This window comes from Polyodon spathula, chromosome 10, assembly GCF_017654505.1.
Source record: "Polyodon spathula isolate WHYD16114869_AA chromosome 10, ASM1765450v1, whole genome shotgun sequence".
Taxonomy (NCBI): Eukaryota; Metazoa; Chordata; class Actinopteri; order Acipenseriformes; family Polyodontidae; genus Polyodon; species Polyodon spathula.
This window is the reverse complement of record NC_054543.1, coordinates 12,645,100-12,658,729: the sequence shown is the minus strand read 5'-3', so window position 1 is coordinate 12,658,729 and position 13,630 is coordinate 12,645,100. Positions and strand designations below refer to the sequence as shown.

Below are 13,630 nucleotides of genomic sequence, written 5' to 3'. Positions count from 1 at the left end.
AAACCTACAGAATTAGCCAAACTGAACCACACACTATAACCAATCTGCGAAGATGAGGCTTCTCACCCCTGGATTAATGTTTTAACCAATTGAATACATTTTCCAAATGATCCACCTATCTCATAGTATGACTCAGACAATTTGCAGTTCAAGTGTCTATATCCAATACAAGTATTACCCAATAAAACTAACTGATATTGGCTGTTATAAATTATTGCATGTGATGCCAAACAACAATCCCCAATTAAACAGCAAGATAGTTATGGTCATTTGACCAGATAATTAATCATCAAAACATGTATTGTTTCTTCACATCCATCACATACTGGCGCACTTGAATCTAGGAAACACTCAAATAACCCTTATTGTGAACAATATGAAAATATGAATTCATGAGATAAACAGAAGGGATGTGTAACATTCATTTATATGAACAAAAAAGCATTTTAAATCAGTTACAGTTTTAGGATGTCACAGTACTGATTCCAGCTTGGAAAAAAGAACAGCAAAGGTGAACCAGAAGCTACTGTTGCTAATTTGGCTCTTTGGTTTATTTAGAAACATAAACAGCTATTGGAAACATTAATAAGGAGGGTAAGGGTGAGGCATGTTATTCTTTATGGTGTCTTGTGTAACATTTATTTTGTAACTTGGCCCTTTTTGAAAATATCAAAAATAAACAATTGTACGCAATATGCTTAGGTGATTTGGAAATCTGCAAATGATTTGCTGGTGGCAATGACAGACAGCAGAGAAACCAAGAATCTATAAAGAATTACAGTAGCTCGTTGTCCAAGTAACATTTTTATTAGAATTCTGGGACTTCTGAATATAGACAACACAACAAAACTAAGCATCACAATTGCTCAGTTAAATACAACTGTTAGATTTCATAATGTTTCTCTTCTTCAGGCTGTTTGTTGGGGTCACCTCCTCTTTCGAGATGCAGATTATTATAGGGATACTGTTTGGGAGCCTGTCAAAGAAAAACATTTTTAATTCTTAGCATGTTCATACATTTGCAATTTAAATTGGTATATGTCTGAAACACCAGTTATCTTAATATACCAGTGATTCACTGTAAATCATTTTTTGTTTCGGTCAAAAGTTTAAGGCACCCTGTGGTCTAAATAAGCTCTCAGAAAAATGTGTATCCTTCAAGTATTATACGTCTGTTACACCATTAACCTGCCCCCCTGAAACACTATTCCCCACGAGTGGTATTTCTAGTAAGAAATACCACATTTGCTCTTTACTGGTATTTTTTACTGATGTATTTCTTATGTCCAATAACAGATGCCAAGTAAATGTAAACAGAAGAATATAGTTAGGATAACATTTAATGTTCATACTTTAAACGTGCCATTCTGTACCAACCCTACTGTCTTAACTACAAAGAAAGCATCATCTTAGCACAACTCTCTCAATATTAGTTTTTGAGGTTTTAATTTTGTACACTAATATTTTCCCTCAGGATTAAAAGGAACAGTAAATGTATACAATAATAAATCTTCATTTTAAGAAACAGTGATCTAAATATTTTTATTAAAAAAAAGGAATACATTCTGATTCTCAAGGAAACAGTTGGAAAATGAGCATAAACTGTGTCCTTAAGAAAATAAATTTCCTTTCAAACTTACCACAGGCTGGTAGGCTGGGAATGTTTCCCCAAGCCAGAACATTAAGAGCATAACGCCAACAAACCCAAACAAGTGTTTGCACATTGTATTCCAAGGGACCGGGCTGGGAGATGTATCCACTCGGTTCCTGATGAACATGTCGAAATCCCAATGCATCTAGGAGGAAAGCCAACATTAACCCCAAGCACATTAAGTGACCAGTTGTTTCTATAATCAAACTAGTTTACTAAAGAATATCAAACATTATAATTTTGTTTCCCTCAGTAAATATTCTTTTTTTTCCAAGTTACCACACGAGTCTAAACTAAAACCATAAATCTTCAAGTCATTGTAAATGTAAAAAAAAAAAAAAAAAAGACACATTCATTAGGAGTCCAGTAATACAAACAGGGATATTTAATGGCTAACACAAGGGTTGAACTGCTTAAGATGCCATGCAGTGAAATAAAAGATGCTATTTCATACCGGCTCTCCCCAGTTCTTCCTCAGGTCTGGGTGGTCCCAGGAATACCAGGGGTCTCTCTCATGTTGTGACTTATCTGGGAGCATTGGGTAGTCACCATAACTGTAGAATAATATGATTAACTATTTACTGTGGTTCATGATATAATCACAAATACTGCTTTCCAACAAATATCAGGCAATGCCAATACAGCATGTGGCAGCTCCTCCAGCTAGTGGGTCATGGTGTCTGGTGTCTGGTGTAAGTGGGTAAAGGCTTTCCAAGATATACCTTAAACCTGTACTAGGTATAGTAATGACAATAGAGGCAGCAGCTAAAGTAGTACTCCTTCACATGAATAGTTAGTGTTCTATTACTCTCATCCCACAGCTTCATCTTTACAACATGTTTTAAATGGTTCTCAAAAGAGCATACCCCCTTCCGTCATCAGGGTATGGTTCGTAGTCCTCCACCCTCATATTGTACTTCTTGGCAGCGGCTGCTCTTTCTTCAGGTGTCTTTGGATACGGTCCTGGTAGCATGTCCTTAGAAATTCCAGAGGCTAAAAGTTAAAATGACAGAATACAGATGGTGTTTATTTTCTTGTACCTGAAATTGGACGGCCAGATTAACACAACTAATAAACCACACATTTTGAGACCGTTTACATAATGTCTGTCTCTGTCTGGTACTTCTAAAAATTGAATGCTTATTTTTTTTCTTAATAGTTATTTTTCAGAAGATTTAGTTTGGTAAAATATATACTGTTAAAATGAATTAGGTTGCTGTTGTTCTTAAGCGTCCCAAGGTTACTGCTTGGCAGATACTGAGTAAGTAGTTCTATGTGACCTATTGGGTTTCTATACGTTTGCACAGAAAAAACATACCAACATTTAACATAAATGATGTGACTGCAATTAAAAAAAAAACTGACCTGCCCTAGTCCCCGACATAAAGGCTGTAACGCCCGTCCCTTTCCCCTTGGAAAGAGCCCTGACCCACCGGCCACCAAGCGCAGCCATATTGACTCTTCTCTCACAGCTAAAGCCGCGTACAAAATACGCAATATGCGTGCGCCGCTGGCGAAGAGCAGATGATTCAAACACATTTTTTCTGTGACATGATTGTATTTAGACTGAGGGAAGCGCAGGATAATATAATGTGTATGCCATGGTGTTGCTGTCCTTAGCAATTGTTAAATAATTTAGCAATTATACAATAATAATTATTAATAATATATATATATATATATATATATATATATATATATATATATATATATATATATATATATATATATATATATATATTTTGTTAAAAACACTATAGTATATTAAGTGGTATTCTGACACCGTAACAATACAGTCAAACATTCATAAATACACTAAAGCTATTTTTTAACCCAAGGGCATTCACAATAATTAAACAAAGCTAAGCGTGTACCATCAATACAAAATTAGAAATAAAAGGGGTTTATTTACAAACTACGTAATCGGAGTCTATACACCTTTACAATGTGAATTTTTTACATGCAATTATTCCGTCGCAACTCTTGGTGTCACTATACTGTTAACTTGTGTTGCCCGACAACGCTACTGTGCGTTTTCTTTAAACTTGTAGGTGCTCTCTCATCAGTTAGGTTTTGCGTGTTTACAGTTTTCGGTTGTCATTTTGAGGCTGCAGCGGTTGTAACGTGTTCTGCACTGTCAGACAGAAACAGCTATTGGTATGTTTCACATAACTGTAACGTAACATCAGTGTAAAAAAAACAAACAAACAAAACAAAAAAACAAAAAAACAAAAAAACACACACACACCTACTTGCCAGATTATAGAACGGGTTCAGTTTAAAAGAATCATACCGTGTGCATGGTGTTGCAGCAGCAATTGCGATGGCTGAAGGAGAACCATCGTGTACCGAGGAGTGCACCGCATTTTCAGAGGTCCAGTGTCCGGGTTGGAGCGAGTCTCAGCTCCGCAAGTACCCTTTCCAGACCCGGCCAATACCCAGGCTCTCCCATACCGACCCCAGGGTTGAGATGCTTATAGACAATGAGGTATTTTAGCATATGTACTGTTTTGGAAGTATGGTTTGTGCTACTCTTCTGTTTAACGCAATGACTGTGTTATGACTGCATGTCTAGAAAACATATTTGCCATTAATGAAAGCATGTACCATTTTTCAGTGTCCGTTATTTAAATTAATAAAATAGAAACTGTTTAGGCTTGTTTACAGAGTCTCGCTATACTGTACCACACATGAGCAGCCTACTGCATTTTGATGCATAGCGTGCTGTTGGGGTACATTTAACTGATTGAAAAGTGAAGATTTCGTTATTCCTAATCCACAGTAATATTTAACGGGGGTTGATAGTTGTTCACTATTTTGAATACATTTTTAAAGACCTCTTATTGATATTCAGACATGAATTTAGACAAGGGGAATTCTGTAGTTCCCTTCAACTTCCTGATAGAGGTTCGGGCAATGCCTTTAAACTGAATGTCTCTCTATCCAAAGGAACACTTTGTCTTATAATTCCTTAGTGAGGGAAGAGAAATAAGACATATTTACATATCTGGTGGATCCATTTCAGTTTTTGTTATGGTTATAGTTATTTTTTAACCACGTTATAGGCAGGTCTTATTATACTCAAAGGAAATCCTTAAAATGATTAGACTACAGTTCAATGATATGCTTCCTTTTTTTATTATAAATCCTATCAAGTCACTGTGGCTTGACAGATGAAGAATGTACTTCTCATCACAAGTGAAGCCTCTTGGAATTGACAAATGTATTTGAGCCTTGTGGGCCAAATGAGCCACTTTGACAGAGCTGACTGCTCTTCATTTCCAGCTGCTTCCTGTCATGTATTTTATTGGAGTTGTAATTTTGGATAAATACAATTAATCATGTTGTTTTTTTGATGTTCACTCAAGGTGTTAGATTTGTGTGAGTTAAATGAGGCGACGTGTGATATATGGGAGCAGTTGAATGTAGTACCAGACAGGTGAAAAACACAGGTAGCAGAAATCTTTATCTTTGTATACATCATCCAGACAGGAATTCAGATATTCATAACCTTGCTTGGCACACGAGGGTCTTATCTTTATTACTGGTAAGCAGTGGTGATATTTAGAATGGCTGCAGTTCAGATTCATTTAATACATTCTAGTGGTAGGGTACTGGAGTGCAATGCTAGAGCTGCTGTTCAGTTCTGTTTATTTCATGTAAGTTTGCTTCAGTCTTTTCATAGTTTAACCTTTTGTGCACTCAAATACACCAGAAGCAGCAGGACAGTTTAGGATGTCAACTGCAACATGTTTTATAATCGAGTCCTTATAGCTCCTATAATATATATATATATATATATATATATATATATATATATATATATAATGATATATATATAACTTTTTGAAAAAGGACAAGGTTACTATTGATAGTGTGATAATGGATAGCATATGATAATTTGTAAAATCTTACATGTTTTAATTGCTGCAGTATTTTATTTGATGATTCAACTTTTGAAAGCTGAACTACTGTAATATGGACTGTAAATGCTAGACAATTTAAAATTTTTAGACACCAGAGACTTCTTGCTCAATATATTTAATAAGCAAGGGGGATAGTAGGATACAACAGCATTAAAATCATGCAATTATGTTTTCACCTGATCCAGTTCTTGTTGGTTGATTCATTTCTTTGCTGCTTTCAATTGCTGTGTCAAGTAGGCTACTTACCAACATTTTAACTTGGCTGCAGTTGATGACTTATTAAAAAAGAACTATGAAATACTGTGCAATCAACTGAAATAAGGTGGAATGAAATCAATTGCAAGAAATAATTACTGGAGACAACACACCCTTCACCCACACAACTGTTTGGTGTCTTCGGTGCTGTACAGCTATGGCCAACAGTTTTGCATCAACCACCTAACATTGTAGGATTGAGATATTCATTAAAAAACAAACAAACAAACAAACAAACAAACAAAAAAAACTATATGAACATAATGTAATCAAAGAAACTACAAAATGGTATCGCAAAAGTCAACTGTAAGCCATAATAGTAGTACGGTATTTCATGTTTGATTTCGAAATGTCACATTTTTCAGTTTTTGTAAGTTTCTTGTAAGGTATATTGAAAACTACAAAGCGGTATGTAATTCAATATGCCAACATAACATTATTCATCAGGCTTCATTTGACTTTATGAAGCAAAATTAGTTAACTCTATGGAGTGATGTAAAATTTAAGAGCTGATATTTTTGGCATGAACTTTAACATTCTTATGAAATGATTAATAATACAAATTTTTCAAACTGCTTTAATAGAAACTTGACTTATTATTGTGAAGAAGAAGAAGAAGAAGAAGAAGAAGAAGAAGAAGAAGAAGAAGAAGAAGACATTCCTACAATACGTCTTTACTATTTTTACTATTTCCTTTTGCTGGTTAACATAGACAACAAAATAGTTGTTTGGTAAAGTTTTTCGAGATTTTATATTAAAAATGAAATATAACTAGAGTTATTCCATTAAATGTATTTGAATTTCCATATTGCGTTTAGGTAATGGGACATAGTTTAATGCACTTTAATTTGCACGTATCTGCTCCCTGTTTTACTGTATTCAATCCTGCACTTAACCCGATCTGTACTTTATATTTCACTTCCCCTTGCACTGATATATCTATAAATACTTATCTGCTCTTGAACTACCTGATATCAAATTCCACTGTGTTTTGTAATACCACGATCAGATTAGTACTGCTTGTTAACTTGTAATATTGCCATAGCAGGTACTGCAGTAGTGTTTTTGCAAATAATATGGGTTTAGCTGGAAGACATAACATACGTACGTTTCCAAGCATTCTACTGCACTTGGAGTTCATCATCATTATTTTTGTATTCTATTAGAATACAAATAATGCACTTGGGAAAGTAAAGGGTGATTACATATATAAAAAAGGGTAATTTTAGCTTAAAAGTTAATTTTGAAAGCAGTGTAGCCTGTTTTGTTAGCCTTCTTTAACAGATACAAATAGCGCATCATTCTTCATTTGCTGTGGATTTAAGGGGATAAAGTTATGCGCAAACAAATGGGCTTAGCATTCTTTTTTTTTATTCTAGGAACCGGTTGTGTTAACAGACACCAACCTCGTCTATCCAGCACTCAAATGGGACATAGACTTCTTGCAGGAAAGCATAGGAGATGGAGACTTTTCAGTGTACATTGCCCAAACTCACAAGTTCTTGTACTATGATGAAAAAAAAATGGCAAACGTTGAAAACTTTACACCAATGTCAAGGCGAGTGGAAATGAAATTCAGTGAATTTGTGGACAAGATGCACCAGACTGAAGAAACTGGTGGAGAGGAAAGGTACAAATCTGAAGATTTGGTACTGACTTGCAGTAGAACAGCAGATGTTAAATTTGATAAAACGTGGAAGTGAAATGAAGTGTACAAGTGTCTTAGAAAAAAAGAATATTGCTATATTTTAAGAACCATAGTCTATGATTACTGACTTTCAGTACTTGCAAATACATGTGCATTTCATGATATGGCAATAATATGCCTACAATTTTGGAAGATATTGCCTGTTTACTTCCAGCAATGTATGCATAGGTACATTCACTCACTGACACCCTTTATTAGGACCACTCTATTTGCATATTAACTCTAGGCTGAGTCTGTTGTCCATGATGGTGTTCAAGGCTTATAAGACCTTCCTCAGTCAAGACCTTTACCAGAGTGCAGCATTTGAGATTGAAATCCACTGCCAGTTTGACCCAGTTGTAGGTCCACAATTCCACAAGGCACTTTAGGCATCCTCTAATATCTGTCCCACTCCAGGCTGCAGGTGTGTTTGTGTGTGTGTGTACGTGTACGTTTACAATAGACTTGCTAAAATGCATTGTTTAGCCTTGAATAGATTTTTTAAGAGATATTTTATTTAATTTGTTTTGTTTTGTTTTTTACTTCAAGATTTACTTTATAATGCTGATGTACAACATGTTGTAGGCCTACCTCATCGTTGGCCTACCTCATTCATTAGTTTCTTTAAGAATTAATTAAGACAGTCAAAGATCAGCCAAAAAAGTTTCAGTCCAATTCAGACTTTACACAATTTGTAAAGGTCTGGATTTTTTTTTTTTAATTGTTGATGCAATGTTTTAAAAAGAATATGAATAACTGACTTTTAAACAATTTCAGGTTATATTTGCAGCAAACACTGAACGACACTGTAGGCAGGAAAATTGTGGTGGATTTTCTGGGATTTAACTGGAACTGGATTAACAAACAGCAAGCCAAACGGAACTGGGGACAGCTGACATCCAACCTGCTTCTCATTGGAATGGAAGGTACTGGATTGATTCCATTATGGTGCTATGCTTGCTGGTTCGCCAAGAAACTCTCCAGTTTATCTGGACAATTTGTTATTCACAGTAAAATGTAGTTGGGATTAGAGCATTTCAACAACAGGTTTTTCCGCACAATTCAGAAACAAACTCACTAAATAAATTACTTTTTTTTTTTAAATGTTATTTTTAAGGAGCACTACATTTAGCTGTTTTATTAATATTTATAATTATTTGTTTTTATTTTGGGTGGTTATGTTAAAATATAAATTCTTAACTTTTTGTAAATTGTGTTTTCGATAATGTGATTTGAATTGATTGATCCCATTTTTCTCGCAGGGAATGTGACCCCAGCACACTACGATGAACAACAGAACTTTTTTGCTCAAATAAAAGGTTACAAACGATGTGTACTCTTTCCACCAGATCAGTTTGAATGTCTATATCCATTCCCAGTGCATCATCCATGTGATCGACAAAGTCAGGTGAGGGGGGATCTCAGTTTGGTAGTTGGTTTCCACACTGACTGGTCATAAAACATGGAATGTAATTAAAATGAAAAAATGCTCTAGTCTGTAATGTATGAGAATGTATTTGGCAATGTGATCTAAATCATGGTAAAACAGAGGGATCGCATCTCGACATATCAGAGTAGTTCCAGTGTGTTCCTGGAATTGTAACACATGCAGAAAACCACAACTATGTGGTCACCAGTGGGTCGACACTTTTAACACAGAAACTTTTAACAATGGACAAGATGCATAGAGCTGCTGTTAAGGCCACTCTGTCATTTTTTTTTGGATAGCCAGCCAGACTTAAGCCCTGAAAGAAAGTCCAGAAGGCATATATGAAAGCTAAAGAACATATTGCCAAAGGAGAATATAATGTCTATAGAGTATGACAAGGCCTAAGGACAATATATATTTTCATATATGTTTTGATTAACTGGCCTTTTTACTAATCACTGTCATTTTTAGGTTGATTTTGAAAATCCTGACTATCAAAAGTTTCCTAATTTCAAACATGTCATGGGCTATGAAACAGTGGTGGGTCCAGGAGATGTGCTTTACATCCCAATGTACTGGTAAGGGGCATTTATTAATATTATTTACAAGTCGTCTGGTGTCATCCCCACATCTGCAGCAAAATTACCAAAAGATGTTTTAATCAAAAAACTGAAATCTTAAGACTGCCTGCTGTGCTGCATTGCATTGAACAGCTGATTTTCTTTTCTTTAATTTAAGAAATCTTCCCTGTCTGCCTTCTTGAAATTAGTATAATTCAATCTTTTAACTGTATTAACTTGTGAGTGGACGTGAATTACAGCCAAAGGGCTCCCTAATAACTCCACCATGTACTCGATAAGTTATTGCTAAATGAACTTCCTGTAATGTGTTTTTAAGCTTTAAATATTGTTTGACGTTTTGTTTTACCTTAATCTTTGCTCCACCTGGTGGTCAAATATTGTAATTGTAGATTTTTTTTGGAAAAAAGAGTTTAATCTGAGTGAAACTAAAACTGGTCTGGCAATGGTCATTTTAACATTGCGTCCGTTAGTTATTTTAAATGCTTTGAAACGGTAACATACTGTATGGCCTTCTGGTGGTAGCATCTGGTACTGTAGGTATCAGTTGAAACTAAATATTCCCAAAAATACAAAGAACCAGAGTGTATAAGGCAGTACTAGGTGATCAGTCTTGCACTCTAGATGATACTGGCTTAGATGTCAGATCTCCAGAGCGTGTCATTTACAAAGTTATCAAGCATCAGTGGGTAACTTACAGATAATACCAGCATGATGGAAAGGAGCAAATTTAGCTCAGTATGGAGGACAGCAGAGGCTGATAATTAACACTCTTCAGCAAGTTACAGGCTCTGTGTGAAAGGCAGTAATTTGCAGCATGTTGCTGCTGCAAAGAGATAAGGAGCTCTTCCAGCTGAAGCTGCTTTTACTGTAATGGATCAGAACCCTTACTGCTTTAAAATACCTGTTACACTCCCAAGTGCTTTTTATTATCATAATTAAACCCCTTTATCCTGGATGCAGCTGAAGTTTATGCCTTGTACATAAAAAAAAAAAAAAGGTTTTGTGAATAAGGAACAATAGAAAGGGAATCAGAAATCTTACAAACAAAATGCAAATGTCTTCAAGTTCTGTTTTTAAGGTGATTTTCAGTTTGTTGTGAATGACGTGACTAAGAATGTGTTATTGCTTTTTGCTTTGCAGTTATATCACTTATGTACTGTTTTTGCTGTTTCAGGTGGCATCACATTGAATCCTTACTGAATGGAGGAATTACTATCACAGTTAACTTTTGGTACAAGGTAGGATCTTTCAGTCTTTTCTATGAAAACCTGGCCATAATTGGGAGGTGGGAGGTGGGGGTCTAAGTATTTTCTGACTAACATGCAGTTAGTACCCGCAAAGTTAAAAAAAATCATCTCTTAACTACCTGAGCATTTGGTGTCAGTGACTCAATGGCACCACCTTTGAGAGGGAAAAAAAAAAAAAAAACTGCCCATGCACCATTCTCTCAACCTAGAAACTAGAGTAAACTAGGACCATTATCCTAGAATGTTCAGGAAATATGGAATCAGATTGCTGGCTATAGCAGACAACTTGCAGGTGCTCCTTCCAAAACTAACTCAGAGTTTCTGGATCTGTAGTTTACACTGTGGTAGTCACTCATTCAGAGGGGATTAGTACATTTCCAATTCGTTATGCAGTGAACTCAGTCTTTTAAATACTCTATATACAGAATAGTCTGGAATTAATAAGTATTAATAGTTTAATGAAAATTAGATAAGTAGTATTTAAGACCCACATGTCATTAGGTAAGCTGATGAGGTGTGGGTATCATGGTAAAGCAGATTAAAGTGACTTCTTGTTTTCTCAAGATAAGCAGTTTTCCAGATATATACACATACCATAATGTCATCCCCTGCGGGTGATAATAAACACCTGATTCCACAGTTATGATTATTGGGAGGAAATATTGTACAGATCATTTGTTTTAGTTGCTGTCAGTAGTGGCACCCTGTTGAGTTTCAAATAAAGAACACATGCAAACCCTGTAGGCTTAAAATACTCCTAATATTCAGATTAAGTGGCTTAGGTTTACACTTTGTGCATTGTACGTTTGTACATATGTATGTATGCCTGTACATTTTGCTGTCTGCTTTGTGCATATATATATATATATATATATATATATATATATATATATATATAAATATATATATATTATATATCATTATATATATAAAAGATGGTCCTTATATGGTCATTTAAATTATGATGATGTTAATAATTGACACCCGCATCTACCATGAAATCTGTTCTCCCAGAAACGCTACAGTAAATTTAACTGTTAAATACTGAATTAACTGTGCGGTTTATTGGCACTATTCTGGCAGCTTGATGGACCTCCAAGTTCATATGCGTTCCTTGTTGTAATCAGTTTCTCTAACCCCACCCCCAGGGAGCACCCACCCCAAAGAGGATAGAGTACCCTCTGAAAGCTCATCAAAAGGTGGCTATCATGAGGAATATAGAGAAGATGCTGGGAGAAGCTCTTGGGGAGCCACAAGAGGTATTTATGTCAAATGTTTCAGGATGCTTATTTTTATGACTATTGTCTTACTTATCCTTGAAAGTTTTTAAAAACAAATCTTTTTACAAAACCATTTCATCACAAAACATTCATAAACTGTCTTGCTCTACTCATGGTGGCGTTTCTTCCTTTTCTACAGGTGGGTCCTTTACTAAACATGATGGTAAAAGGGCGGTATGACCAGGCCTTCAGTTAGTGCTTACTGGAAGACACTTTGACAATGTGTAGCTGCTGGAGGGAAAGCAGCCAGCAGCACACGTGTGCGCAAACTGTAAGCTAGTTCTGCACGGCAGCACTGAAACACCTACTGTAGGAAAGCACCTTCCACTTTGCTTTGTCCATCTGCCAGTAATGTTACTGTGGATCCAACCTGTATCTGTGTCTACACAAAAACAAAATAGCTGTCATCAGGGAGATTTCTTAGGTGAACATTGATATACTTCAGTGTTGAAATTTGTAGTTGCCTGGTAACCAATGTTGCTGAACTTGGAATTGGACTGGTGGCCTATGGGATTGTCTCAAAGCGGTTGCTTTGTGCAGAAGCTCAGCTTGTTGTGCGAAAACAATATGTAAAGTAATGCTTTTGTTTTTGATGAGGGATACATTTTAATATAGGTTACGTGATCCATATGCATAATTAGCCAAACAACATAGATCGAAGGAAAGAAAGGCTGTTTCTACCCTTGGTTATTGGAGCTGGTGTGGCAGAAACCTATTTTCAGGCTGGGTTTTATTCATTAGCTAGGTATACAAGCACTTCAAGCCAAGTTAAACACTTGGCAGATGTTGCACCAATTGCCTCAAAGAGCAAAAATAAATCCAGGGCCATGTTGTGGGGAGGAGAACTGTGGTGGGAAGGTTAATGTGATTTAGATACCATACCAAATCCTGTTAGTTTTTATCAGTTTTTCAGACAACATGCTGAAAGTAAATTCTTGTAGAGATTTTTCATCTGTTATATGAATCTGGTTTAATTATTAAGACACTTTTAAAATCTTGTAGTGCGTATATTTGCTGAGACAGCTTCATTTTGTATTGCAACTTTGTGTCTGGACTTCCTTTGCTTAGCATTGTTACCCGCACTTACGTGTACTTCTCAACACCCTACTAGCACCAAAGCTTAAACAAGCACTTAAATAATCACTTGTGTACATGAGACCATCCTGCACAACATTTAAAAATGATAAAACTGTATTTCTGACAACATAGACAACTTTTTTTTTTGAAAGTGGACCTGTGTAGGACTAACTTAGAAACAGTATCCTCTTTTAATGAGAAAAAAGTTTCCAAACCAAATACAGGATAACTATGGTTTAATACAAATTACGGTGCATTTTGTTAGATACTATCAGTTCAGTTATTGGCAACATTTCCAGCTTAAGGCTGTAATGCATGCAAAACTTCAGTTGGTTTGAACAGCTGTTTGTTCCATTCTTCTCTACAGCATGATCTCTGTGTTTTCCAACCACTGTATACTATGATGATCGTAGATTTATAAGTGGTGAACACACCAGCCATAACTCAAACCCACATTTCAAGCACTTGCCAGTTGGATATAAGGTTATATGATTTAA

The 13,630-nt window shown here is 35.7% G+C and overlaps 2 protein-coding genes across 2 annotated transcripts; one reads left to right on the top strand and one right to left on the bottom strand.

Annotated features, from left to right (window-relative positions):
* Positions 1 to 791: 791 nt before the first annotated feature.
* Positions 792 to 3,132, bottom strand: ndufb8 (NADH:ubiquinone oxidoreductase subunit B8). The gene is made up of 5 exons (XM_041260489.1): positions 3,017 to 3,132; positions 2,518 to 2,644; positions 2,106 to 2,205; positions 1,641 to 1,796; positions 792 to 976 (listed from the first exon to the last, which is right to left on the bottom strand). The coding sequence occupies exons 1-5, from the start codon at positions 3,102 to 3,104 to the stop codon at positions 884 to 886; spliced, it is 564 nt and encodes a 187-aa protein (XP_041116423.1). The 5' UTR covers positions 3,105 to 3,132; the 3' UTR covers positions 792 to 883.
* A 611-nt stretch (positions 3,133 to 3,743) lies between these two features.
* Positions 3,744 to 13,108, top strand: hif1an (hypoxia inducible factor 1 subunit alpha inhibitor). The gene is made up of 8 exons (XM_041260487.1): positions 3,744 to 4,139; positions 7,212 to 7,462; positions 8,297 to 8,445; positions 8,782 to 8,927; positions 9,420 to 9,526; positions 10,704 to 10,767; positions 11,925 to 12,035; positions 12,196 to 13,108. Exons 1-8 carry the CDS (start codon positions 3,975 to 3,977, stop codon positions 12,250 to 12,252), a joined length of 1,050 nt encoding a protein of 349 aa, XP_041116421.1. The 5' UTR covers positions 3,744 to 3,974; the 3' UTR covers positions 12,253 to 13,108.
* The last annotated feature ends 522 nt before the right edge of the window (positions 13,109 to 13,630 follow it).

Excerpts from the sequence above, each read along its gene's own strand:
- ndufb8 (XM_041260489.1), bottom strand. The coding sequence starts at position 3,104 with ATGGCTGCGCTTGGTGGCCGGTGGGTCAGGGCTCTTTCCAAGGGGAAA. Across the intron at positions 2,645-3,016 it reads TATGTCGGGGACTAGGGCAG|CCTCTGGAATTTCTAAGGAC; the intron begins GTCAGTTTTTTT and ends TTTAACTTTTAG. Across the intron at positions 1,797-2,105 it reads GGAAGAACTGGGGAGAGCCG|ATGCATTGGGATTTCGACAT; the intron begins GTATGAAATAGC and ends CTTTCCTCCTAG.
- hif1an (XM_041260487.1), top strand. The coding sequence starts at position 3,975 with ATGGCTGAAGGAGAACCATCGTGTACCGAGGAGTGCACCGCATTTTCA. Across the intron at positions 8,446-8,781 it reads GCTTCTCATTGGAATGGAAG|GGAATGTGACCCCAGCACAC; the intron begins GTACTGGATTGA and ends TTTTTCTCGCAG. Across the intron at positions 10,768-11,924 it reads CAGTTAACTTTTGGTACAAG|GGAGCACCCACCCCAAAGAG; the intron begins GTAGGATCTTTC and ends CCCCACCCCCAG.